Below are 27,098 nucleotides of genomic sequence, written 5' to 3' on the forward strand. Positions count from 1 at the left end.
ATGGAATAATGCAAGCAATCATTTATTTGTATTTCAGTTTGGATGTTGGCAGATGTCTGCATGCGTTGTTTTGTTTTTGCGGAGAGCAAACCCTCATGCCTGGGTAGTGTGTTGGGGATTTCCGCAGGGTGCACAACTGTTTTCTTTCCTCTTGTGAATGTTTCTTGTGTTGTTGCAGCCAATAGTTCGGTTTGTGTTGTTCCTGCCTTTCGCTGGTAAAGTGTTGCAATAGATGTTTGTTTTTCCTTTCGTTGCTGTGGCACATGATTCCTCACCGTTTATTGCGGTGGAAATGAAAATATGTGAGTGGACTCCCACAAACCAGAACGCACCTTCGCTCCTATTTATTGGTGCATGGAAGGGCATGTGTGTTTGGTGGTGTCTCGTCCATATATTTTGTGGGCGTACATTCCCCTGCAGGCTGAGGGCGGGATGACGCTCCGTCGCGGTGCACTTCCCTCGCATGCCGCCCACTGTGATTCATCATGCATCACCCCCTCACATACTCCGTGGTGCCACACCGCTGATATTATTGCAGCCGCTGTGATTCCGCGTATTTCACGCATTTGATTGTGCCACAATGCATCCGCTCGTGTGGCCGCCGCATCCAAACAGCGGTGCCCAACACCGTGAGCGGCAGTCCACATCCCTGCATGTCCCAACGCAGTGGTGTTGGACTGTCAGCCAGGCGCCAGACAACACGAGAGTCTTGTGCTGGCAGTACAGCACACGGAGCTGCAGTGAATGACTCGGGCGGCGACGCATCTATTCGTCGCAATGCAGTGAAAAGGGAGTCGGGCAAAATAATGCCGGCTGCATTCACAACACCACATCCACAGCCAAAGCATGCGACGTGATACGTGTTTCACTGGTGCTGTGAAATGCCTGCAGACGCCGTCACTAGTGGAGGCATGCCACACATATTCAGCGGACAGACAATAATCGGCATGGGAGGCCACAAAAGGCAGCAAAGACGCCAGCAGCTCTCTCTCTCTCTCTGTTGCCTCCGAGAAGCAATTATTCCACCAGCCACAGCCGGCTGTGCCATCGTGACACTCCATGCACGTCGTGGCTGCATCAACACATCCTGTTCCCTGCTGCGCCTCAAAAGAAGCCTCACTCCGTCCACTGAGTGCATCGATGTGTGCCGTGCCTCGGCTGTGAGTGAGGAACACAACGATGTGAGGGTCACCGAGTCGCAGCATGTTTGTTGTGACGTTGTTGCATGGCACCTGCACACACACACGCAGCGCCTGCATCCCTCCCTTTTGTGTCCGCCCTCTGCCGGAGTGGCCACACAAACGGGCAGCAGCAAAATCACTTCACCCTCGACGATCCAAAATCAACACCGACATCCCTCGCGACGCAAAGATCTCAGTTGCCAGCACGGGCCTCCTGTCGCCCTGCCATCGACGCTGAAACACGGCACAGTGCACGCACTTACTTTCCTCGTGTGCAGTCAGCCGTTTGCTTCACACATTCCTCGACGGGCTGACGTCCACAAAAGCACGCCACAAAAGGCCACTATGATCGCGCGAGCTCTTGCGATGAGTGTCGGTGCGTGCATGGATCCGCTGCTCACACGTGCTGGCAGGCAGCCCGCAGCCGGTGCCCTCGTGCCACTTCATCGGCTCCAGCATGGAAAAGAAAAACGGCCTATTCCCGATGCACTTATTCCCACCAGCAGCACCAACACGCTGGTCGCCAGCCGTCATTCCTCAGCACATCCAGGAATGCCGAAAAGTGACGTGGAGCTGTCAGCCAGCAATGCCACAATCCCCGCACACATGTCGGCTCCACCAGAGAAGACACACAAACCACAAACAACACCCTTCACATGTCATCCGAACATCATTCCGACACACCGCGACACGCCAAACAGAAGAGTTCGTCACCCCAATGCACCTCCCCACACAATCACATAGTCCATGCACCACGCACGGCAGCAGCTCACACGCGGTAAAACAAATGTTCCTCGGATCAGTGTTATCCACGTGATGCAGTGGAAAGTAAACAAAAGAGACGAGCTGCCAAACCCCAAAAGAGTGCCACGACTGGCCGCAAGTCAACGGTACGCAGCCACTCAATGAATTCAGTCCTCATGCCATCAGCCTCCCACCTTCCCCACAAAAGCTGCAAAAGATTGAATACAAACGCAGCGTCCAATAAAATAGATGTAAAACATCAGATAAGGCCGCAGTGCTTTATGTTGTAATCTGGGGACATTGTTGTCGCTTTCACGGAGACAGGCGCACATCTGTTATTCACAACGACGCTGAACACCTGCAACGGCTTCTTCAGAAACACAATGCTCCTACCGAATCAGGAAACGCCAATGCACCATCGTTCCGTACCAGAATTTAAAAAACAGCAAAATTCTTCACACAAACACCAAAGTAGACCGTGCCACGCCGCCATCGGCTGCGGCTGGGCGCAAGAGCTGGGGCGTCCCATCACACCATGCAGTCCTTTCTGGTTGGATGCGTCCACAGTGCGTTACACCACGGCGGCAAAGACATCGCACCGTGTCCGACCCCACTCACCTCCACAGCCTGGAAGTGCGGCACCGCGACAGCTGCGCAGCATCGCTCGGCCAACTCGCATCATCGAAGGACACTTCTGTCCACATGGAAACTAATCTAGCACCGCTGCGGAGGATCATTGGGTTCCGCGCACCCACACAGCACGAACGGCTCACACTTCTCCGATATATTGAGGACGTGCGTGGCGCAACCTGCTTAGAAACCGCACCCTCGTCAATACTTGGGATGACGGCCAAGACTATCCGCTCCAGAAGACGCCGTCCTCAAGGAATTGCGACGCGTCTGCGGTCACATGGAGATCTCCCGGACCACATCCACGCCCCTCATGCTGAGCAGCGAATTGTTACCTGGGGAGCTGTGGGCCGCAACGTGGTGGGCGTCTTCCAGTCACGGCACGCCAAGGACGCCCTGGACGCCCTGGACGGTGTCAGACGATCGGCCGTTGAAGCGGCGTGCGCCTCTCTGGGAACGTATGACGCAGGCCGCTGGACGGACGGCTCGTCGTCTCTCGCTCAGCATGCGTCTGGGTTTGTTGCGCTGCCACTTGCCTCCCCGGACAGCCGCGCTCCCTGTGGGGCCTCACCGCGCAGCAGCTGGAAGCCTCGCATGCTCCTGCCGAGCGGAGCGTCCTGTCACTGAGCGCGGCCACAGACAGTTTTCAGTTCTCCGCCTGGCAGCGACATCCAAATCGCCCACTCGAGTTCCTGCCGCCACAGACTCCCTCTCGGCGATGGAGTCGCTCCGCTTTGGCCCGCTGGCGGCGCACGACGACATCACCGAGAAGATTTGTACCGTGCCGCTTTCACTGGCGTATCGAGTTCGCTCTGTTGACTCCACATTTTCACCGTGACACTGCGGAATCCCACGCAGCGTGATGGCGGACGCCGATGCCGTCATGGCGCGATCCCTCCCGAAGGGCTGCGTCAATGCCTGGCACGTGGGCTTCCTCACCGCAGTCAGGCGACTGTACTGAAGGGAAGCGCAGGAGGAAAAGGAAGGCGCGCACACCGCATGACAGGCGCTTGTCGGTGTGGCGAGGACTCTGTTCCTGGTGCTGACCCGGACATCGGTCCCCGAGTGGCGGCACGGCGCGCAGGCGCGATGCGACGCCTGCCCACTCTTCGACAGGCCCGCGCGCCCTGCGGATCACAAGGAACTCCCTGTGTCGGTGGCGCCGTCCCTTTCTTCACTGAGGAGACCGGCCCGCCTCTGCCTCCGCCGGAACCTCTTCCAGACGTGAGCGCCGCAACTCCTTGTCGACCAGCGAGCGGCGGATTGACATTCTCCTGCCCAATCGGCTGCAGAGTGCGCTTGTCCGTCCACAATATTACGGCACATGCCCGACGTTCTCAGCCTGGCGTTCCGATAGTTTGAGAATTCCTCACATGCGGGTGCCACAATGGCGCCACCTTCCTCCTAGCAGGCACCTCGTGCGCTGGTCGCCACCGAAGTTGCCAAGCATGCCAGCAGGCAAGACACGCAGGAAGCACAAACGTGGACGCTCGAGATGGACCAGGCTCTTCCGCCACCGCTTGATCACAGACGCCACGCGCTGCTGATTCCCGACGGACCACGGGAAACTCCGCCTCATTCACTGTGGTGATGTCCTCGTCATTGGGAATAGGACTGTGACTGTTTAGGACTGTCCCAGCCCGAACGACGGCCCGTTTGCGATGGAATACTTGCCACATTATTGCTGAAAGCCTTTTCGCTACTCACCGATTGCCGGCACAACACGCAAAGAAGAGTAAAGACAATGTAAGCTGTTTACATGATGAATATTGGCTGCACTTCTCGTGGAACAACAATCCACGTGGTGTGCGGGGATCTCTCCTTTTCATTGTTACTTTGCTTTTGTGTTGCTGTGTGCGCTGCGCCTCCTCTTGTGTGTGCGTACCCTCCGTGAGGGGTGCCGACACGACGGACCGCTCTCGCCGCATGTGCATGCGGTGCAGCCTTGTGTGTGTGTTGTTTTTTTAAATTTTTTTTTTTGCATTTTAGAACTTCTGGTTTGCAGGGCGGCGTTTGAGGTTTGCAATTGTACAGATTCCATCTGTCTCATTTTTGTGTGCGTTGCTGTTATTTTTTACTGTGCTTCACTCCCATTCATGGATGGAAAAGTGTGCGTGGCTGAATAACTTGTCTCTCCTTTTCTTACTTCTGCTCTGCGTTGGCGGGGAGTTATTTTGTGCTGAAGGCTGCACGCAAGTGACAGGAGTGATGGCGATGATGACTGGCCGTGTGCTGCTGGTGTGTGCCCTCTGCGTGCTGTGGTGCGGTGCCGGCTGTGGTTTTGGTGAGAAAGTTTCGCAGGATGAATTCTGCAATAACACGTACTTGGAGGTTTTGGCTTTACTTGCGAATAAGACCGATGAGGAGCTTAAGGAGAAATACTGCAACGGGAATGATACAACAAAGTGTGTGGATACGTTGAAGAACAATGTTTCAGATGCGATGAAGAAAGAAAAGGCGGAGGAGGACAACGCATCTGACAGAGATCCTAAAGTTGCGCATGTTTCGGGAGTGTCAGTTGGCAGCTCAACAACGAAACCTTCAACGGCTGCTGGCGCGGATAATGTCGGAGTGTCTTCTCCACTTCCTCTTTCCTTAAATGTGGAAGGTGATGTCGATACCAATGTCCACAGCCCAGCAGGTGGTGCTGGCCACCAGCCGCATTCCGATGACGTTCGCAGTGAAGAAGAGCAAAGGAATCACTCAGAAGCGGAGGGATCGAATCAAAACAGCGTGGGCGTGCAAGGCAAAACGATCCACAACAAAGACGAAAAAACACCAAAAACAGGACTGCAGCCGACCGAAGCACGGGAGGGCGCGGACGGAGCACCAGCACCACCACAAGATCCACCAAATACGCCTGAATCACACGAGGATAAATCCCGGAGAGTGGCTGCACCCGACAAAATTCCTGCAGAGAATACATCACCAGGCAGCAACCAGGAGCAAACATCCCAGTCTTCGTCTCCCAGTGGCAGTGAAACTACCGGCAGCCTGGATAACGAGGGCCCAGAAAAAAACTTCAAAATGCACAAATATCCGATGCCCAACTGAAGGATGAAGGACAACAGCGTGAGAGTACAGCTGGGAATGAATACGGAACAACAGTTGAATCTGCAGCTGTGCAAAATAATACGACGACACCTGGCGACAGTGACAGCAGCACCGCGGTCGCCCACACCACCTCCCCTCTTTTGCTTTTTCTTTTTGCGTGTGCGGCTGCGGTGGTGGCCGCGTGAGAGTGAGTGTGAGAGAGCCGTGCACCGCCCGCACACACACTCGTCCTTCACTCACTCTCCGTGTGTGTCCCCTTGCATGGACTCTCGCCCTCACCTCACCCCACGAGGCACACACATAATGTGCCCATTGTATATATGCATGCACACCCATGCAGGCCCGTTGTTGCTCTCTTTTGCACGACACGCACCGCTGCCGTCCTGCCTGGCTGCATGGGCGGAGCACCGTAACTGTTTTTTTCTTTTTGTAAATTTAATTTTTTTTCTGCTTGCTTAAAATTGTTTTTTATTGTTTTCATTTTTTCTCCTTTTTTTTTTTTTTTTTGTTTTTGGGGCAATCACTATGGACGGTTTTTTCTTTTCTACTCTTCCCTCTTTAATTGTTTGTTGCTGCACTCGTCCTGTGAGGGGTGCCGTGTGTTTCCCGCCCAACTGCTGCACTCGCACACCCACCGACACGCTCATGACGACGGCCCTGTGCGCCTCGCCTGCTGCACGCATGAGGAGGGGCCGCGACGAACGGCGCGCTGAGGGAGCCGTGACGTGTGGGCGTGCGACGAGGGCCTGTGGGGCGGAGCACACATTTCTTCCCTCTTGTTTTGCTTCTTTGCAGCCAGGGCGGGCAGACACCCGCAGCGCCACACACACAGCCACACCCTGCCGCCGTGTTTTTAAGATTTTTGCTTTTCGTGTGCATTTCTTGTGCCGGCAGTCCCTTCGGTGTCGGCCTCGTGAGCATTTCTTTTCCCCCTGATGATTTTTTCTTTTCTTTTGCTGCGCTCACTCTCCCGATGGAGTGACGCGACTGCCGTCGTGTCTGCGTGCTTCTCTCAGTCCCCACACACACGAGTGACTGTGCTCTGCGGGCCGCACTCACGCGCCGATGGGAGGGCTGAGGGGAGCAGCAACACGCCGATGACCCCATGAAATATAAACGATGTGCGGACACACAGAGGGTCGGACGGCTGAAATACATTTAAATATCTTTTAATTTTATTTTCGGACAAAATATACAGACAGTTTGGTGCGGCCACACGGCAGCCGGCAGCTTTTTTAAATTTGTGTGGAACAGTAATGGACGATTTCTTTTTTATTTATAATTATTTTGTGTGATGGGGTTTGTGTAAGATGAAGGGAAAGATTATTTTTTTTGTTTTGAATAAATCTTGTGTGAATTGCCGCTGCCTGGGCTGCGGTGCAGTCGTGAGTTTGAGCGGTCTTCTTCTTGTTGCTTCCGCCATGCACCTCCGCTGTACATTTTATTTTGTGCGTCTCTCCACATACTCTGCTTCCTGTTTTTACTTTTTTGCTTTGTGTTTCTGCAGGCACACACACAAGATGCACATTGCAGTGGATTTGAATGCTTCTTTTGCAGTGCATGCTGGCGGTTGCGTGTGGCGGTTTTTGTCTTCCTCCGTGGCCATGAGGAGAAGGAAGGAGAGGGAGTGCGCAGCCCGCGTCACCTTTCCTGTGGGTGTGGAGCACCGCGTGTGACTGCGTTGATTTGGGCTCCGTGTCCCATTGAGGGCGGGATGGCTGGAAATTTTGTTGCGGCGTTATGGATGAATGAGGGTTCGCTCGCTCCGTGTGCGTTGTGTTGTGGCTGCGGGTTTTGGCAATTTCCCGTTGGCTGTGGAGATGAGCTGGGTGAGATGGTGGTGGATGTGTTCTCCTCCTGCATGGTGGGTGGCTGCTGGCGTTGTTTCTTCCTGCGTGGATGCCGTCTCGTGGTGTGTGAACTGTGCGGCTGGGCCTCCTGCCCTCTCCTCATGTTGTCTGCTCTCTCTCTCGCTGTATCCGCTGTGCCCCGTTCTTTTCCCTTTGTTGCATTCTTTTTCTTCTGTACCACCGCTCAGCTGACTGACTCCAGCGAATTCACTACGGGTGACGATGACTGCGATGGTGACGGTGCGGCGCCGTGTTGGTCCTTGCGCTCTTGTGCTGCTGCTTGTCCGTGTGCGTGACGGCGACAGGAGAGGGTAATAATGATAACAGCAGTCCTCCCAGCTCTGAGCTAGGGAAACCATATCCTACAAAAAATATGCCTGGCGCATTACGGCCAGATGGTGAGGAGACCGGTGTGCCACAGACAGAGAGTGGGAGAAACAGAGAGGAAGGTTTGTGAATTCAAGGACCTTCGTTGCCAAAGGAAGCAGGCACGACCATCACTGGACAGACACGAGTTCCGCCAGAGATAATGAGTTCGTCTAACGATAATCCAGAGCCACCAAGCTTGGCAACTCAGCCTGCACACACAAGGTGCGGCCGGTATGTCAGATGCACAAAACAAAAAAGCGCAGGAAAATACACAAGGCGACGAGAATCATAAGACACGTATATCAAACGAGAGGATGAAAATGCCAAATAGTACCACCAATAAGAATACAACAGCGCTACGGGTCAGCTGGCCACCTCAACGTGGTGCCAGGGTCTAGTACTCTTTGCTAGAGAGGAAGCTAAGCGCCTGCTGCCCATCCGCCGCACGCGGAGACGCAGACGCCGCACAAACGGGTCGGAAGGGCACCAGATGGAGCCATTTACATGGCTGCCCGCTGAGCGGTATTTCTATCGGCTGCTGAATTCCATCGGCGCTTATCAGCGCTACACATACCGTTTGCGTGCCGTATGTGACGCGCAACGACAAAAGCTACTGCTAAGCGGAGACATTGAGCAGAACCCAGGCCCCATAGCAGTACTCCAGATGAATTTTTCTTGCCTCACGCCGTCAAAACTCGCAACATTAATGGCGCAATGAGCAGACATAGTAGCCATCCAGGGGACTTGGAAGTCGTCAGAGCAGATCGCCAGCATGCACACTGGAGATTATGTGCTCTATGCACAGTCGCGCATCGGCAAGGGCGGCGGTGTGGCGGTGCTGGTGCGGAAAACTCTCCGCTCCAAGCGTATACCTCTCACCATCCCCCAGCATGACACCAGCCTTGAAGTGGTGGTGGTCCAGGTTGCTCTGGACCAGAACCGTGATCTTATTGTAGCGAGTGCCTATATGAGACCACCACCGCAAGTAACGCAATCCTTCAGGCGGTTAGTAAACTGCCTTCCAGCCTCGTCGCCGCTCCTGCTGTGTGGGGATTTCAACATGCATCACCCACAGTGGGAGCCATTCTTGGAGAATTCTCCAAGCGAGGTTGCTGCAGAATTTTTAGAACTGTGCACGGATGCGGGACTCACCTTGGTTAACACCCCTGGTGAGATCACGTATGCCCGCGGCACAAGAGAACGATCCTGTATCGATCTGACATGGTCAAAGCATTTGACTGTGTCGGATTGGTCAGCTTCTGTGTCGCCGCTTAGTGATCATTATATGCTGACATTTACGCTGCATCAGGCATTTAAGGACACCATACCTTCGGTACCTAAGTTTTTCTACAGTTGGGGGAAGTGCAAATGGGATTTATTCATCAAGGACTTCGACGCACAACTTCCGGCATATGACTATAAAAAGCAGTCCACCGGCATTAAGGCTTTCACGAGAGCGCTTATAACTTCGTATCGACGACACTGCCCCCGCGGCATGCACAGGGACGGTCCCAGGCTTTGGGACGACACTCTCATGGAGGCAGAGCGGATGGCTACGGACAGCAAGGCCCGCCATCTACAGTTACCGACGCCCGACCGTGAGGCAGAAATGCAACGGACAAGGAGTCAATTCTTCCTTCTGCTCCGAGAGCGCTTGCGCAACACGTATCTACGTCGCATCAGCAAGTTAAATCCAGGTGAGCCACTCGCATGGAAATGCATTTCCGGACGAAAAAAGGCATCACTTCCATCTCCCACATCAATGTTATTAGGAGATGGTCAACACACTTATAAAACAGCAAAGAGAGCAGCGAATGCTCTCAATCGCATCTTTCTTCCATTTCACCCCTCTCACAAGGCAGTTAGGTTTTCCAAAGGCATCAACAGACAGAGTGCATCTTTGAACATTAACGCTTCCTTTCTTTTTGGGCAGCAGAACAACAACGAGCCTGCCGCCACATCTGGTTTAGTTGCTCATCTTCACTCCCCTCTTGATGCACCTTTTAATCGTACGGAACTGCTTGCTGCGCTACGTAATACGCCGTATGGCAAGGCTCCCGGACCGGATGAAGTCTACAGTGAGGCACTGCGACATATTTCGTCAAAGGGCCTCCGATTCCTTCTTCGCCGCATTAACCACAGTTGGACGACCGGTACGGTTCCGGCTGAGTGGAGACGCGCTACCATCGTTCCACTCTTAAAACCCGGTAAGTCGCCGGAACTGCTTGAGTCATATCGACCCATCAGCCTTACTTCCATTGTGAGTAAGGTTGCTGAGAAAATGGTACTGAAGAGATTGCTTTGGGTGTGGACGCCGCACCCCCACCAGTATGCATATCGTAGTGTGCGTACCACGACGATGCGGCTGGCACACCTGATACACGAAGTGGAGCATAATAGAAATCATTATTTCCAAGTGAGCCTTCCCAAGAAGAGCGGTATTGGCAATCAACTCCACTACAGACCCCATCGGACCCTGCTAGTGCTGGTTGATTTCAGCAAGGCTTTTGACTCCATAGATCATCGAGTCCTCAGTCGCTTGCTGGCTAATATTCCGGGGGTGAATTGTAGAAGGTGGCTTAGAAACTTTCTATGTGGTCGCTACGCGAAGACACGAGTTGGCCACAGACACAGCGATCGGCGTCCCATGCTGCGAGGAGTTCCTCAGGGGTCCGTGCTGGGACCGTATTTGTTCTCCCTTTACGTACACCCACTTCTCAATCTGCTGAACAGCTTTGCGGGTGTCACAGCAGACATGTATGCGGACGACCTCTCTATTATCGTTAAGGGGCAGTCCCGGGAAGACGCCATTCCCACTGCCAACATGGTTCTTCAAAAGCTGCATGCGTGGAGTCGGGAAAATGGCCTGGCCATCAACCCGTCAAAGTGTGAAGCTGCCTGGTTCACACTATCCACGCACACGGAGTCAGATTATGATCGTGAAGGAAGGTGGCCCCTGGTAGTGGCTGGATGTCAAATCCCAGTCATGACCATGGGGGCATCGCGAACTACGAAGCTTCTCGGCATGGATCTCGATCCACGACTGGCGCTAAATGTGGCGGCCACCAAGCAATGCGCTACCACTTCGCAACGTATATCGCAGCTACGCTGCATAGCGCACAAGGAGGCGGGACCATCTCCACATGACCTACGCACGTTCGTCATTGGATACGGTGCTTCCAAATTACGCTATGGCAGCGAGCTCATATGGGCAGCAGCGACGGATTCAGCGAAGAATGAGATGCAGAAGACGTACGCAACCCTAGCACGAATTGTCAGCGGAGCTCCGAGCACTGTCGACCCGGAATCCGCACTGCTGGAGGCTAATATGCCGCCGCTCCACGTCCTCTGCCTGCGCGCGCGGCTCTCCATATTTGAGAACACACGCACATGTCAGACGGACTGGATGCGGAGACCCCCGCCTGAGCCACCGCCTCGCGCCGGTTTCCGCATCTCGCCATTATCTCGGGACGAGCTATATGCCTCTGTAGACGCATACACAAAGGACTATGGCATCACCGAGAGCTCACCACGCGAAGAGCGGTTCCTTCGCAGCTCCATTCCTCCCTGGTTTGCGGCCTCCGCTCACCGGGTTACCATCGGTGTGGAACTTCCGATAGACCTCTCAATAACTGACGAGGAATAGCTGATACGGGAAAAGCGCGGGGTCAGCGAAGAGGCTCTGGCGCTGCACAGCCATCGTTCGTGGATACTTGCGACCGATGGCGGTGTCGACGTTCCCAAGTCAGCAGGGGTTGGAATACTGCTTTCATCCCTCAACTCATCGGAGATAATAGAAAAGGCCAGCATAAACTGCGGTGCACACCCATGCAGCTACAGGACGGAATCCCGTGCGCTGCTTCTAGCCCTAGAGAGGCTGATGATCCCTCGTATTCGCCACAGGCGTAAAACCCTGCTTGTGGTTACGGACAGTCAGTCTCTTCTAGCGGCTCTAAACAAGGGCCCGCTCAGTCAGACAGACTGGATGGAGGATCGGATCTGGCAGCGTCTCTTGACACTGACGTGTGCTGGCTGGTCCGTGCACCTGCAGTTTTGTTACGGACATTGTGGAGTACATGTTAACGAGCTTGCAGATCAGTATGCGACGCAGACTATGGCAACCGGACAATACACGGAGCAAGGAATCGCACCTTTATGGCATACGGATCTGCTGACATGTTTTACTACGCAGCTCACCAACAAGTGGCGTAGTACCATTCGTCAAGACACTCATCGCTACTTGCTTTGCGGCACAAGGCCATCAGATCTCAGCGGTAAGGACCTGACCACTCAGGAAGTTCTTCACCGTCAGGAACTGGTTCACCTCGCAAGGGCAAGGTGCGGGGAATCTGAGCTCTGGGGCCGACTATACTGGGCCGTGAGAGATTGCACAAACTAATGCCGTTTCTGCAACATCTCACCGGAACAGTCTGCATATATGCGCTCTAACAACGATCCGACTGCACCGGGGACGGACACTGTTCCCCCGTCGGCGAGGGAGGAAGACGTCTCTCCAGTAAGGAGACGGACCCTCACACGCCGTCGGAAGGAGAAATGTCCGCACTGCGATTCTACATTGACGGGATTCTCGGGTCTCGTCAGTCACTGTCGGTCATTTCATCCGGAACATCCTCCACCGCTTCCCGAGCTCAAATGTGATTTCTGTGACATGGTTTTCCCCACACGGAGAAGCACCGCACAGCACAGAAGTCGCTGCGCACACAACCCAGACGCCACACGGCATCGGAACAGCAGTGCCAGGCGGCGATCTCTGCTGCCGCAGGATCAGCCAGCTTCCACAAGCACGCCAATCGGCCCGCAGGAAACCTTGCACCATCTGCTTCTAGAATGTCCAGGCACCTTGGCTGTGCGTCAACGGCTGGGCATTGAACAGGACCTTCGCCTCGGAAAGTTCTCTCAATGGCAGTTGCTTCACAGCAGGAAACCTTTGTCGTTGCTCGACCACCTCTTCGGCACTCAGATGGCACTGTATAGCTAGACGCGCTGGTAAGAGTAGAAAAAAAAACGTTGTTGTTGTTGTTGATGATCTTGAGGAAGAAGAGCGAGAAGAGGAAACAGTAGAGACAGCAGAGACACAAATTCCCAATGGTCCAACAAAGAGGAAGCATCATCACCAGCACAATAAGAGCACGAAAAAGGGCCAACACCAACAGCAGCAGAAGGAATCCCAACAACACAATCACCAGCAACGGCAGTGCTACCAACGACACAAGGGCAGCCGCCAACGGCAGCGCCATCACCAGAAGATTCACCAGTCCCAGCAGCGTCGGCAGCAACAGTAACACCGAAAGTAACATCATCAGAACAAGGAAACACACCAGCAGCGGCGCGGAAAAAGGATGAAAAACAATCGGAAGATATTGACCCGGCACAAGAAAGCGAACAGCCCGATCCTCACGATGTCGTGTTAGTGCAACATTCACAAGGTGTCCACGAGAGCAAGGAGTCAAACAACAATCCACGAAACCCAGCCAGCGCCTCCGCCACTGCCAACCAGCGGGATGCAACATTTAACGGTCATGGTGAACCAGCACAAACAACATCTTCAACTAAAAGCGTTTTTGAGAGTAACGACGCTAACAGTGGCACTGAAGAAGGGATAACAAGTGATGATCCAACTGCTGATGGTGCAGGAACAAACGACACAAAAAACAGTCAAAATAAGCATGGCAATACGAAGGAAACCCCAGTCGAAGCCACAGCCGTAAAAGCCACAACGGGCGACAGTGACGGCAGCACCGCGGTCTCCCACACCACCTCCCCTCTTTTGCTTCTTGTTGCGTGTGCGGCTGCGGTGGTGGCCGCGTGAGAGTGAGGGAGAGAGAGCCGTGCACCGCCCGCACACACACTCGTCCTTCTCTCTCTCTGTGTGTGTGTGTCCCCTTGCATGGACTCTCGCCCTCACCTCACCCCACGAGGCACACAATAATGTGCCCATTGTATGTATGCATGCACACCCATGTAGGCCCGTTGTTGCTCTCTTTTGCACGACACGCACCGCTGCCGTCCTGCCTGGCTGCATGGGCGGAGCACCGTAACTGTTTTTGTTTCTGTTTTTATTGCATTGAGTGGGCGACCTCTCTCTCTCTCCCTGTGTGTGTGTTTTGCTTTACGGGAGCAATGAGAGTGTGTGTGCGCTGGTCGTCCCACGCTTCGGCTTTTTGTTTTGTTTTGTTTTGTGTGTTGTGGTTGAGTGCACCCATTCCTCGGGCTGCATGTGTGTGTGATGATACGAGCAATTTGAGTGTGTGCTATCTGCCTCTTTCTGCCGTTGCTTTCTTTGGACTTTATTGTGCCACACAGCTGCTCTGCAAATATAGGCGCCGACAAACACGCACTCATATTGACACACACACACACACACACACAATATGTCGCACACGCTGTGGAGCGGTGTGAACGCTGAGAATGCACACATGCACAAGATTCCGACTGCGGCAGCCCTTTCGAGGACGGAGGACGTTAGCCCTCGATGTGTTTTGTTGGCATGTTGCTGGTGTGCAGTCTGTGGGTGTTTTTTTGGGGGTGCCTGATACAACTTTTGATTGATTCTCACCAAGATGCCGCGCATGCTGACGGGTCCCTCCCGCTCTGGATTTGCCGGTATTCTTCGGCTGTGCGGTGTGATACGCGCCTGCGGCGGGGAAGCGGGTGCGCTGGAAGGGACAACAGTAAAAAGACTGGCGGCAGCGTGTCGGTGCTGCGAAGGGCGGTTGCGCTCTTTTGTAATTTTCTGGTTGTTTTTTGTTGGCGTCGCTCGGTGTGTGCTGACGCGTGACGGATAACACACCCGCCGTGACTCCTGCTACTGCTGCTGGTGGCAGCCGCTGTGTGTTCCCGGTGCACTGCTCTTCCTTCTCGTTCCGTGTGTCTGTGTGCGTGAGTTGTTGTTGGGAGTGACTGCGGCGGAGATGATGGTGCCACTCACTGTGGATGGTGGCGGTTTTCACTGTTGTGCTTCTTTTTATTAGTCTGTTTTTCTTCATTTCTTTTCTCACTCACACTAGAAAACAAACAAACGTTAAACGCTACTGTGAAATTCGAAGGCACCAAAAGGACCAACAGCACACACACACACCGCCCACACACACATATTTATATGCTCCCACGTTTTGCTGCAGTGAAGGCACCCCGCACACACAACCGTCGCCGCGTGACCGGATCCAGCGGAAGGAGGAGGGAAGGAGGAGAGAGTGAGCCACAGAGGTCCAACATGTCCCGGCGTGTGTTTACTTCCGCGGTGCTGCTCCTCCTCGTCGTGGTGATGTGTTACGACACTGGGGCTGCAGCCAATGATAATGGAGCGGCGTCGTGTCCAGTATCTTCACCGGGGAAACATTTTGCTTGGAGAGATAAGAAAGGAGAAGAAACAGTGGATTCGCTCCATGCTCCCGCTCTTGTTGAGGTGAATGGTGGCGTGTTTGCCGTTGCCGAAGCGCAGTGCACGAAGGATGAAGAATGCGTTTTCACTGGGATTGCCTCGGAACTCCTGGAGTTTAATGGTGAAACGCTAAAAGAGGAGTTGCATGAGAGCAAACTGAAGACACAAGTACTGGATGAATGCTCTGCTTCGGAAGAAAGGCAATGCCCCTCACAAGCAGTGGAACCGGACAGTTCCCAAAGAGTGATGAAATTACGTGTCGGCCGGCCAACAACACTTGTGAAAGGAAGTGATATTTACATGCTTGTTGGAAACTACAGTCGGACAGCTGCCACTAATCCTAAGGAGAGTGTAGGAGATGAATGGGGACTTTTGCTGGCGAGAGGAAACGTCAGTGGTGAAGAAAGTGGCAAAAGAGTAAACTGGAATGATACCTACCGTTTTCTCTGGACTGATTTGAAAAAACAACAGCAGTCCTTGACAGGACTGATTGGCGGCGGCGGATCGGGTCTTAAGATGAAGGACGGTCCGTTTCTGTTCCCAGTGGAAGGAACGAAAAAAGAGAATGGGAAGACCATTTCACTGATTATATACTTTTCGGCCAATGATGGTTGGGTGCTGTCGAAGGGGATGTCTGCCGATGGCTGCAGTGTTCCCTCCGTCGTGGAGTGGGAGAAGGGAAAACTCATGATGATGACTGCGTGTGATGATGGCCGCCGCAGGGTGTACGAGTCCGGTGACAGGGGGAATTCGTGGACGGAGGCCCTCGGGACACTCTCGCGCGTGTGGGGCAACAAACAGGGCGTTAGGAGCGGGTTCACCACAGCGACTCTTGGCGGTGTTGGAGATGATAATAAGAAGAATGTGATGCTTGTCACTCTGCCGGTGTATTCCAATGAAAAAGGTAACGAAAACGAAAAGGGCGTACTCCATCTTTGGCTGACGGACAATACGCACATTGTTGATATTGGGCCGGTATCCGAGGAAGATGACGCTGCCGCCAGCTCACTGTTGTACAAAAGTGCTAAAGGTAATAATGAGCAGAATGATGAGTTGATTGCACTGTACGAGAAGAAGAAGAAGGGCGATGAAGACAAACCATCACTCGGTATGGTCTCTGTGCTTCTGAGTGCGCAGTTGAAGCGGGTGAAGGAGGTGCTGGCGAACTGGAAAGAAGTGGACGGCCGTGTCTCCAAGCTGTGCCCTTCTGAGAAGGATGAATCAACTGAAAATGCCTGCAGCGCTGTTAAGATCACGGAAGGGCTGGTTGGCTTTTTGTCCGGCAATTTCTCTAATGACACATGGAGGGACGAGTACCTCGGGGTGAACGCCACAGTAACGGGTGATGCAACAGTGGCAACAGGGTATCCCGATGGCGTGACGTTCAAAGGACGTGGTGCGTGGGCGGAGTGGCCTGTTGGCAAGAAGGGGGAGAATCAGCTGTACCACTTTGCGAACTACAACTTCACTCTTTTGGCGACGGTGTCCATCCACGGTGAGCCGACGAAGAGTGGTTCCATTTCATTGATGGGTGCGAAGATGGCTGGTGATGACAATACAGTACTCCTGGGAATGTCGTACGATAGCGGAAAGAAGCGAGCAGTGCTGTGCAGTGGCGGAAAGAACAAGGAGCAAAGCCGCACTTGGGAGCCACAGACACAGTACCAAGTGGCCATTGTGCTACAGAATGGCACCCAGGGCTCTGCGTACGTTGATGGTGAACATGTGGGAAATGTGCAATGCGAATTGGAAAATACGGATTCTAAAGGGATCTCACACTTCTTCATTGGAGGGGATGGAGACAACACAGTGGGCGACGAAGTTGTGTCTGTGACTGTGAGGAACGTCCTGCTGTACAACCGCCCGTTGACTTCCGAAGAGATTGGCGCCCTCAACCCGAATAAAGCCTCCATTTCACCTTCTGAAGATCTTACCGCAGCGGTGGTGATGGATACTCCTTCGACAGCGGTGAGCGGACCAGTTGCACAGAAAACCGTGTCCGTGTCCACTCCTGGCGGATCCACAGTGAAACATGAGTCGAGCGCAAGATCTGGAGAGGATGAGGGGACGGTGGGAGAAACGAATGCGCAGGAGAAAGCGATCCACTCACATAACAGGGAAGTAAATGGTACGGCACTCAACAGCAGCCCTGGAAATTTTTCGCAATTGAATAACAGCGATGCCATCACCATACGTGGGAGCGGACTGCTGCCGTTGCTCCTTCTGTTGGGACTGTGGGTGTTTGCGGCTCTGTGAGGCGTGACTGGCTGCCGCGTGGAATAATTGCGACCTTCCTGCACTGAATTACTTCTCCGGGAACTAATATCTCTCATAAATCTTTTTTTTGCGTGTATTTTAAATTTATTTTAATGTTTGCTACTTTCTTGTTTTAAAATTCTTTTTTTATTTTTATGTGTTTGTTGCTTTTTTTCACATCCCTTCTCTTTTTTGCTTTTGGGGGCAATCACTCTGGACGTTTTTTCTTTTCTACTCTTCCCTCTTTAATTGTTTGTTGCTGCACTCTTCCTGCGAGGGGTGCCGTGTGTTTCCGCCCAACTGCTCCACTCGCACATCCACCGACACGCTCATGACGACGGCCCTGTGCGCCTCGCCTGCTGCACGCATGAGGAGGGGCCGCGACGAACGGCGCGCTGAGGGAGCCGTGACGTGTGGGCGTGCGACGAGGGCCTGTGGGGCGGAGCACACATTTCTTCCCTCTTGTTTTGCTTCTTTGCAGCCAGGGCGGGCAGACACCCGCAGCGCCACACACACAGCCACACCCTGCCGCCTTGTTTTTCTTTTCTTTTTTTTTTCTGCGCTCACTCTCCCGATGGAGTGACGCGACTGCCGTCGTGTCTGCGTGCTTCTCTCAGTCCCCACACACACGAGTGACTGTGCTCTGCGGGCCGCACTCACACGCCGATGGGAGGGCTGAGGGGAGCAGCAACACGCAGATGACCCCATGAAATATAAACGATGTGCGGACACACAGAGGGTCGGACGGTTGAAGGACATTTAAATATCTTTTAATTTTATTTTCGGACAAAATATGCAGACGGTTTGGAGTAAGATGGTAGTTAGGTGCTTTTTGTGTGTGTTTTTTTTCTTTCTTTTATCATTTGGGTTTGGCCGTAATAAAGGACTAATTTTTTTCATTTTTTTTATTTTTTCTTTTTAAAGTGTGAGGTGTGGAAGGGTGAAGATAATTTTTATTTATTTATTTTCATTTAATTTTTTAATGAATTGCCGCTGCTTTTTCTGCAGTGCAATATCATGAGCTTGAGCAGTCCCTTTCTTTTTATTTCCGCCATGCACCTCCGCTGTACAGTTTTGTTTGTGCGTCCCCTCACATGCTCTGCTCCTGTTTTTGCTTCTTTGCTTCGTGTTTCTGCAGGCACACACAAAATGCAGATTTCATTCGATTTTGATGCTTATTTTGTGACGTGTGCTGGCGGTTGCGTGTGGCTGCTGCTTCCTTCGTGGGCATGAAGGGAAGGAGAGAGGGAGCGCGCACCGCGAGTCACTCTTCCTGCGGGTGTGATGCACCGCCTGTGACTGCGTTGTGTTGGGCAGCCTGAGATATCGCGTGCGTGGGAGTGTGTGGGCGTGGAAGAAGTGTTCTGCTGCCAGTGCTGAGGCTCAGCATGAGAATTATACTTTCAGTGGCTTTGATGTGCGCATGCATGGCAGGAATGGTGAGCTGGGTGCTGCGTGCCATGTGGCCAATGCGGTTCACACATGTAGCAACTGTGCTGCCAGCTGTGCAAGGAAGGAGGAAGGGGCCACCGTTGCCTTCACGATGAATGTGATGACACATAAATACGCCGGCCCTTATGAATTGTGGTGGCGTCAATTTCCCCGATGGAACCATCCATCCGCCTGCACGGAGCAGCGATGCTGACCGGACGGGCATCTGTCAGTTGCCGCCACCCCGTGAAGGGAGGGATGACACAAAATCTGGTGGGACAACTGCGCCGCAAGTTAATGCTGAGCCGTCACGTCAACACGAGGATTGGCGACGGTCTGCGGCGGCTGACGGACCCAACACCGTTGATCCGAGTCCCGCATCCAACACGGCGAGCAACACATCCGAGACGAGGTATGACTTTGCCACCAATCCGAACGAAATGATGGTCCCGAATGCATCCAAGAAGAGGCCTTCCTTTGCTAACGGTCCGAGAACATTAGTGGCGTCGAATGCATCCGGGATCATGTCTGTCATTTATGGCGGCAGGGAACACGTTGCTGCGGATAACACGGACAAGGCGAGTGAGCACGAAGCCACCGGACACAATTCTCTCGTTTTAGAAAATGGCGTTGCGGTCAGTGGATTTGTTGCTGAGGGTGATGCGGACGGATTGAGTCAACGCAATGCCTCTGGACACGAGAACAAACCCGAATTGCGAGAATTCACCGCGCAGTATTCCGTAAACGATGTGAGTCCCGACGACTGCTTTGCCCTGCACAACGACGCGAAATTGACACTGCGAGAGTTAACTGTTGGCAGCACTGTGCGTGTGTGCGTGTATTGTGCGTTGCTGCTTCTTCTGGGATTGTGTGGAGTTGTGGCGGCCTTGTGAGCCGAAGAGTGTGGAATTGCGACTCCTCGCAGAGAATATTTGCCGCGTTGCATGTGTGTTACTTTTATTATTTACATTTTACTTTGTTTTTCTGTCTTCCTGGAATAATGAGTATCGTTGCTGTTCCTTTATTCAATGGTCGGTTGCTGCACACTGTCATGTGTGACGCGTTTCTCCTCCTTGTTTTTTGTTGCCCACACGCGGTGCCGGCCTCATTGCTGTGCGTCCCACGGACTGCACGAAAGGAGGATTGGAGGAGCAGGCCGGATGCCGCAATGAAGTGTGAGGGATGTTGTGTGGGCTGGTGGAACAGCAAGATCTTTTTTTTAATTTCCATTTTTTCTGCGGTCAGAATTTATTCACACAGCTGTCATCTTGTGCTTCTAGGCACATCAAATAAAAGTCCTGCCTGGAGAATTTTTTTATTCCGTGAGTTCTGGTGGACTCACAATTTTTTTCTTTTTCGCAAATACCTGTGGCTTGTTTTTCTTTTGTGCCGTGTTTACCGTCACTGCCTTTCACAGTGTCTTATTGAGTTTCCCTCTGCTGGCCGTGCTGTTGAAATGCCTCCATTTTCCTTTCTTTCCTGCTAGAGGCACTGATGGTCCGGGACGACGATTGTTTGTGCTCCCCGTTGCGATGGCACGAGGGTGACTGAGCGCCGGCCTGCTGAGTGCACAAGGAAGGGAGCGGATGGTGTGCGCCATGTCTCACTGTGAGTGTGGAACACCAATCCGCCACGACCTGGTGTGGGATGCAATGCCAATCCGTCGGGACGGTGAGAAGTAAAGAACGGCGCCGTGGAGTTGGATGCGCCGTGTCCCTCTCTTTGCGGCCGTGTGTGTGTTGTGCGCAAGGCTCTTTATTGCAGTGCGACATGTATGGCATTGCTTTTGTTTGTGCCCTTGTGCATGCGCTGTGCGGCGGGCTTCTCTTCCCACGGCACCGCCCTTTTGTGTGGGAGAGTAGAGGGAGCGGATGTGTGAGGGAGTGAGGGTGGCCGTTGTTCCCGCACATTTGCTTCTTCCACAAAAGTGGCACCTCTCGGCAGCCTTTCGCAGCACCCAGGCCGTGGATCGAGAGGTGTGAGGGTCTGCTCCAAGCACAAGAAAGACAACAAGATGCTGTGCGTGACGGCCAACCTGATCCGCGGGTGGTTGCAGCGCATGGAGCACGTGCGACAGTACGCGTTGGGCGTTGCGCTCATGATTGGGGAGGAGAGGCGGCACGACATTGTGGCGCTGTGTGTGTTGAGTGGCCGGGGCATGCCGGCGATTGTGAGGGACGTGGAGCACACGGAGCTGTTTGACTGAGGGAGGTGGTGGCGAACATTGCGGCGCAGCGGAAGGGCCCGACGGACTGTCTTTGCTGGAAGGGCGCGTGTTGAATTGAGCGTGGCGTGCCCGTGAGGGCCTGAGGAGAGGGAATAACAGTAACAGTGACTGTGGGGGTGTGAGGAACGGGCCAGGAAGCATTCCTTTTTGTTTTTGTTTTTATTATTGTTAACTGCGCTCACCTAATTGTTGTTGTGGTGTTGCTGGGATGCTGTTGTTTGTGACTGTGTGTGGTGTAGCGGCCGTGTCTCTCCTTTTGCTTTTTTACTCTGCGTTGAATTGGAGTTAGTTTGTGCTGAAGGCTGCACGCAAGTGACAGGAGTGATGGCGATGATGACTGGCCGTGTGCTGCTGGTGTGTGCCCTCTGCGTGCTGTGGTGCGGTGCGGCGGTGGTGGTATCGTCGATGCCTGATGCTAACAGTGTGCAAAGTTTTTGGCGTGAGAATTTGATCCCAAGGTGGCATGAACTGCTGAAGAACGAATGCGAGGCGGAATATTCTAAAGAAACAAATTTGAGTTTGAAGGATTTGGCCGTGAATTGTTGTTTACATCATGCCATGCATGAACTTTGTAAGGATCTTTACTCTAGGCTGTTCAAGAAAACTGAATTCTCTAACGTTGAGGGTGTTTGCAAAGAGTACGCTGAAAAACCAGATGAAGTCAAATGCCGAAAAAGGCAAACCCAGCCGCCGCCAGCTACGGACAATTCAGTGAAATTATCAGTTCCAGAAGCACTGGGAAAGGAAGGAGACTTGGGAAAAACACCGGAAGAGGCATCTCTGGCAGATCCATCAGCAAAACCAACAAAAGGACCACCATCCTCGCCAATGGGAGGACAACCCGCCAATGCAGATGATGTGCCGGCACCAAAATCAGAGGAACGCCCAGTAAGCACGAGGCCAACAAACGGTTCGAGAGAAGGGGACACTGACACAATCACAGACACCGATCAGGAGGAAATATCTACCAGTGAAGCCGAATCAGCCACACCAACACCCCCAGTTGCCAGCGATAATGATGATAGCAACGAAACGGACAAGGGCACCGGAGAAAAAGTTCCGAACAATGCACCGGAATCCGATGGTGCAGGGACAGAAGGAAAACAAGATGAAAATAAAGATGCTAATCCGAAGGAAACACCAGTCGAAGCCACAGCCATGAAAACTGATACGACGCCTGGCGACAGTGACAGCAGCACCGCGGTCTCCCACACCACCTCCCCTCTTTTGCTTCTTCTTCTTGTTGCGTGTGCGGCTGCGGCTGCGGTGGTGGCCGCGTGAGAGTGAGGGAGAGAGAGCCATGCACCGCCCGCACACACACTCGTCCTTCTCTCTCTCTGTGTGTGTGTCCCCTTGCATGGACTCTCGCCCTCACCTCACCCCACGAGGCACACACATAATGTGCCCATTGTATATATGCATGCACACCCATGCAGGCCCGTTGGTGCTCTCTTTTGCACGACACGCACCGCTGCCGTCCTGCCTGGCTGCATGGACGGAGCACCGTAACTGTTTCTGTTTTGTTTTTATTGCATTGAGTGGGCGACCTCTCTCTCTCTCCCTCTGTGTGTTTGTGTTTTGCTTTACGGGAGTAATGAGAGTGTGTGCGCTGGTCGTCCCACGCTTTTCTTTTATTGTTTTTTTGCAATTTTAATTTTTAAATTTTTTTTCTGCTTGCTTTAAAATTTTTTGCTAGTTTTTTAATGATTTAATTTTTTTTACTTTTTTTTTTGTTCTCATTCCCCATCCCTTCCTTTTTTTTGCTTTCGGGGGGCAATCGCTATGGACGTTCTTTTCTTTTCTACTCTTCCCTCTTTAATTGTTTGTTGCTGCACTCTTCCTGCGAGGGGTGCCGTGTGTTTCCGCCCAACTGCTCCACTCGCACATCCACCGACACGCTCATGACGACGGCCCTGTGCGCCTCGCCTGCTGCACGCATGAGGAGGGGCGGCGACGAACGGCGCGCTGAGGGAGCCGTGACGTGTGGGCGTGCGACGAGGGCCTGTGGGGCGGAGCACAAATTTCTTCCCTCTTGTTTTGTTTTCTTGCGGCCAGGGCGGGCAGACACCCGCAGCGCCACACACACAGCCACACCCTGCCGCCGTGTTTTTCTTTAAGGATTTGTTTTTGCGTGTGCATTTCTTGCGCCGGCAGTCCCTTCGGTGTCGGCCTCGTGAGCATTTCTTTTCCCCCGATGTTTTTTTCTTTTGCTGCGCTCACTCTCCCGATGGAGTGACGCGACTGCCGTCATGTCTGCGTGCTTCTCTCAGTCCCCACAAACGAGTGACTGTGCTCTGCGGGCCGCACTCACGCGCCGATGAGAGGGCTGAGGGGAGCAGCAACACGCAGATGAACCCATGAAATATAAACGATGTGCGGACACACAGAGGGTCGGACGGTTGAAAGGCATTTAAATATCTTTTAATTTTCTTTTGCGGGCAAAATAAATGCAGACAGTTTGGTGTGGCCACACGGCAGCCGGCTGTCTTTTGTTAATTTGTGTGGAACAGTAATGGACGATTTCTTTTTATTTATAATTATTTTGTGTGATGGGGTTTGTATAAATTGAGGGGGAAAGCTTTTTTTTTTGTTTTGGATAATTTTTGTGTGAATTGTCGCTGCTTGGGCTGCAGTGCACTCATGAGTTTGGGCGGTCTTCTTCTTGTTGCTTCCGCCATGCACCTCCGCTGTACATTTTAGTTTGTGCGTCCCTCCACATACTCCGCTTCCTCTTTTCTACTTCTTTGCTTTGTTTTTCTGCAGGCACACGCACAAGATGCACATTGCAGTGGATTTGAATGCTTCTTTTGTAGCGCATGCTGTCAGTTGCGTGTGACTGGTGTGGTGGGTGCTCGCTCCGTGTGTGTGACGGCTGCTGGGAGTGCTGGAGATGTATCTGGTGATGCGGATGCGGTGGTTGTGCCGGTGGATGTGTCGTGTGCTCCGAGTGACGGCAGCCTGAGCTATCGCGTGCGTGTGTGTGTGCGTGGAAGAGGTGTTCTGCTGCCGTTGCTGAGGCTGAGTGTGAGAATTATACCTTTAGTGGCTTTGATGTGCGCATGCATGGCAGGAATGGTGAGCTGGGTGCTGTGTGCCATGTGGCCAATGCGGTGCACACATGTAGCAACTGTGCTGCCAGCTGTGCAAGGAAGGAGGAAGGGGCCACCGTTGCCTTCACGATGAATGTGACGACGCATAAATACGCCGGCCCTTATGAATTGTGGTGGCGTCAATTTCCCCGATGGAACCATCCATCCGCCTGCACGGAGCAGCGATGCTGACCGGACGGCATCTGTCAGTTGCCGCCACCCCGTGAAGGGAAGGATGACACAAAATCTGGTGGGACAACTGCGCCGCAAGTGAATGCTGAGCCGTCACGTCAACACGAGGATTGGCGACAGTCTGCGGCGGCTGACGGACCCAACACCGTCGATCGGAGTCCCGCATCCAACACGGCGACCAAAACGTCCGAGACGAAGCTTGAGTTTGCTTACGTTTGAAATATCAAATATCAATGTGACTCCGACGCCACCCGAAAGAAGGCCCACGCCTGTCACCGAGCCGAAGGGGAATCCTGTTGATGATGCGATGAGTGGTTTAATAAATGTTGAGTTTCCGCAGGGAGTCGATCTATTTGTGGCGCAGACGACGTTGGTGCAGCCGAAATATGGTGTTGTTCCAGTTACGGCGAGGGATTCGTTTGTTTCACCCTCTCTCGTCAGTGCTGGTGGAGTAATTGCTGCTTTCTTTGAAGGTTGCATGGATGCCGAATATCAATGTGCTCAATTAATTATGTCATTTTCTTCTGATGTTGTTGCGGGGTACATCGACTCTGTGTGGAATTGGTCCACTGTTGTTGGTGAGGTCAATAAAAGATACATGGAGTGCACACACTGTGCTTGGTGCAGCTGAGAGAGAGGAGAGTTTGGATGTTGTGCTCCGCCCCACAACAATCACAAAGGGCAACGGAGTTTTTCTTCTTGCGGGAGGCTCTGATGTGTCCTACGAAGGTGGGTGTTGGAGAGAGGGCGGCTTGGAGCTGAAACTGGTTGTGGGTGATGTCACGAATCCCACGGGTGGTAAGCGGAGTGGACGGATCGAGTGGGCTGGCCCCAAACCACTCTCGAAACGGATCTCTTCTGCTTCTCACAAGGTGACTGGACGGAGTTCATTGCTTCTGGTGGCGCAGGTGTTGTGATGGAGGATGGCACGCCTGTGTTTCCTCTGATGGCGAAGAGCGGAAGACGTTTGCTCCATGATCGTGCATTCGACGGACAACGGCAGTATCTGGGCGCTCTGTGAAGACATTTCCCCTGCGAAATGCCTTAACCCCGCGTCACCGGATGGGAGGGATCACTTCTCATGATTCTTCATTGAGACAATGGCCGGAGGGTGTACGGGTCGCGTGACATGGGGACAGCGTGGACGGAGGCCATCGGGGCACTCTAAGGTGTGTGGGTCAACGCCCGATCAGGAGTCTCTCAGAAGGAAAGCCTGCGTGTGGATGCCCTCATCACCGCGACCATTGAGGAAAGGGAGGTCACACTGTACACTCAGAGAGGGCACACCTCGGGGGAGAAAAGGGCCACTGCGCTCTGCCTTTGGGTCACGGACAACAACCGCACGTTTTCTGTTGGGCCGGTTGTCATGGACAATGCTGCGGATTGATGCTCGCCAGCACCCTGCTGCACTCGGATGACAGTTTGCATCTTTTACAACGGAGGGGCAACGGTGAGGGCCGTGTCATTTCACTTTCCCGCCTGACGGAGGAACTGAGTGCAATCAATTCCGTCCTCAGTACTTTGGCGCAAAAGGAAATTTTCTTCTCCAGCTTGTCTAAACCCACGGCGTGTCTGGTGGCAGTGTTTTTCGATGCGGCCAGTGATGACACGTGGAACGACGAGTACCGTTGCCTGCATGCGATGGTGGAGGAACGCAGTGAAGGACAGCGATGGGTTACAATTGACGGGACTTGAGTCCAGGGTAATATTGCCTGTGAACACTCGGGGTGATGAAGTGCGTCATGTATCCTTGAGCCACAACTTCACACTTGTGGCGTCGGTGGCCATCGAATTGACTCCGAGTGGTAGCACGCCTCTACTGACTGCGATGCTGGCGATCACTGAGTCCAATCATACCATGGGACTGTCGTACAGCCATAATAAGAAGTGGGAGACGGCGTTCGGAGGCAAGACAACAACACGGAGCAGCAATCGGGAGACGAGGAAAGAACACCAATTGGCACTCATGCTGCAAGGCAACAGGGTCTCTGTGCATATTGATGGTCGGTCGCTGGGAGAGGAAGAGGTGCTGTTGACAGGCCAGAGGCCACCTGAGGTACTGAGGGTTTGCTTTAACGCGTGTGGTGGGCACGAATCTCATGTGACGGTGAAGAACGTCTTTCTGCACAACCGCCTACTGAACTCCACTGCGATGCGTGCACCCAAGGACAGCGTCCCCGCTCCGACGAGAGAAGCGGCTCCGACACCGCCCGAGAAGATTCGAGTATTTGACAGCGTCAGAGGGCACGTTGCTGGGGATATTACCGAAGAGAAATGAATGGGCGCGACGCCCTGGAAACGAATCCCTACTACAAACAGTCACCTCACAGGGTCTGGAGCGGCGTGAGTCCCGACGACCACCTCGCCTCTCTCAACGAAGTGAAATTGACACTGCGTGATTTAGGCGGTAACAACACCGTGCGTGTGTGCGTGTCTTGTGTGTTGCTGCTTCTTCTGGGATTGTATTTGGGTTGTGGCAGTCTTCTGAGCCACAGTGTGTGGATCCGCGGCTCCTCACCTAGAATACATGCCGCATTGCCCGCCTTTTTAATTATCTTTTATTTCTTCAATGTTTTTACTTTTTAATTTTTTTTCACTGTAGTTCAGCTGTAGTAGTAAGTACTGTTGTTTTTCCTTTACGTAATGTTCGGCTGCTGCACACTGTAATGAGCG

General features: G+C 53.1%; 5 protein-coding genes and 3 pseudogenes across 5 annotated transcripts, besides 16 other annotated features; all 8 read left to right on the forward strand.

The window, feature by feature from the left end:
* Positions 1–16,734: part of a sequence feature (areas not merged during assembly with more than two copies in the genome that could not be assigned to a particular haplotype) that runs on past the window's edge.
* On the forward strand, positions 882–1,925 carry Tc00.1047053508221.350 (uncharacterized protein; the record flags this gene model as incomplete). The annotated part of the gene is made up of 1 exon (XM_816912.1): positions 882–1,925. The coding sequence occupies one exon, from the start codon at positions 882–884 to the stop codon at positions 1,923–1,925; it is 1,044 nt and encodes a 347-aa protein (XP_822005.1).
* Positions 4,515–4,535: a sequence feature (AT_rich).
* On the forward strand, positions 4,764–5,795 carry Tc00.1047053508221.360 (annotated as a pseudogene).
* Positions 6,074–6,122: a sequence feature (T-rich).
* Positions 6,878–6,898: a sequence feature (AT_rich).
* Positions 8,319–12,854: a mobile genetic element.
* On the forward strand, positions 12,825–13,658 carry Tc00.1047053508221.381 (annotated as a pseudogene).
* Positions 12,991–13,152: a microsatellite.
* Positions 14,009–14,029: a microsatellite.
* Positions 14,196–14,218: a microsatellite.
* Tc00.1047053508221.400 (trans-sialidase, putative) lies at positions 14,949–17,486 on the forward strand (the record flags this gene model as incomplete). The annotated part of the gene is made up of 1 exon (XM_816913.1): positions 14,949–17,486. The coding sequence occupies one exon, from the start codon at positions 14,949–14,951 to the stop codon at positions 17,484–17,486; it is 2,538 nt and encodes an 845-aa protein (XP_822006.1).
* Positions 16,735–16,870: a sequence feature (areas merged during assembly that could not be assigned to a particular haplotype. This can correspond to areas where the two haplotypes were merged or to regions with more than two copies in the genome that were merged during assembly.).
* Positions 16,871–20,996: a sequence feature (areas not merged during assembly with more than two copies in the genome that could not be assigned to a particular haplotype).
* Positions 18,374–18,409: a sequence feature (AT_rich).
* Positions 18,433–18,470: a sequence feature (AT_rich).
* On the forward strand, positions 19,064–19,810 carry Tc00.1047053508221.410 (uncharacterized protein; the record flags this gene model as incomplete). The annotated part of the gene is made up of 1 exon (XM_816914.1): positions 19,064–19,810. The coding sequence occupies one exon, from the start codon at positions 19,064–19,066 to the stop codon at positions 19,808–19,810; it is 747 nt and encodes a 248-aa protein (XP_822007.1).
* Tc00.1047053508221.414 (elongation factor 1-gamma (EF-1-gamma), putative) lies at positions 20,932–21,123 on the forward strand (the record flags this gene model as incomplete). The annotated part of the gene is made up of 1 exon (XM_816892.1): positions 20,932–21,123. The coding sequence occupies one exon, from the start codon at positions 20,932–20,934 to the stop codon at positions 21,121–21,123; it is 192 nt and encodes a 63-aa protein (XP_821985.1).
* Positions 20,997–21,635: a sequence feature (heterozygous, non-Esmeraldo-like haplotype).
* Positions 21,289–21,314: a microsatellite.
* On the forward strand, positions 21,469–22,425 carry Tc00.1047053508221.420 (mucin-associated surface protein (MASP), putative; the record flags this gene model as incomplete). The annotated part of the gene is made up of 1 exon (XM_816915.1): positions 21,469–22,425. One exon carries the CDS (start codon positions 21,469–21,471, stop codon positions 22,423–22,425), a length of 957 nt encoding a protein of 318 aa, XP_822008.1.
* Positions 21,636–27,098: part of a sequence feature (areas not merged during assembly with more than two copies in the genome that could not be assigned to a particular haplotype) that runs on past the window's edge.
* Positions 22,769–22,911: a sequence feature (T-rich).
* Tc00.1047053508221.440 lies at positions 24,733–26,703 on the forward strand (annotated as a pseudogene).

The sequence above is a fragment of the Trypanosoma cruzi genome, genomic scaffold (genome assembly GCF_000209065.1).
Source record: "Trypanosoma cruzi strain CL Brener 1047053516723 genomic scaffold, whole genome shotgun sequence".
NCBI lineage: Eukaryota > Euglenozoa > Kinetoplastea > Trypanosomatida > Trypanosomatidae > Trypanosoma > Trypanosoma cruzi.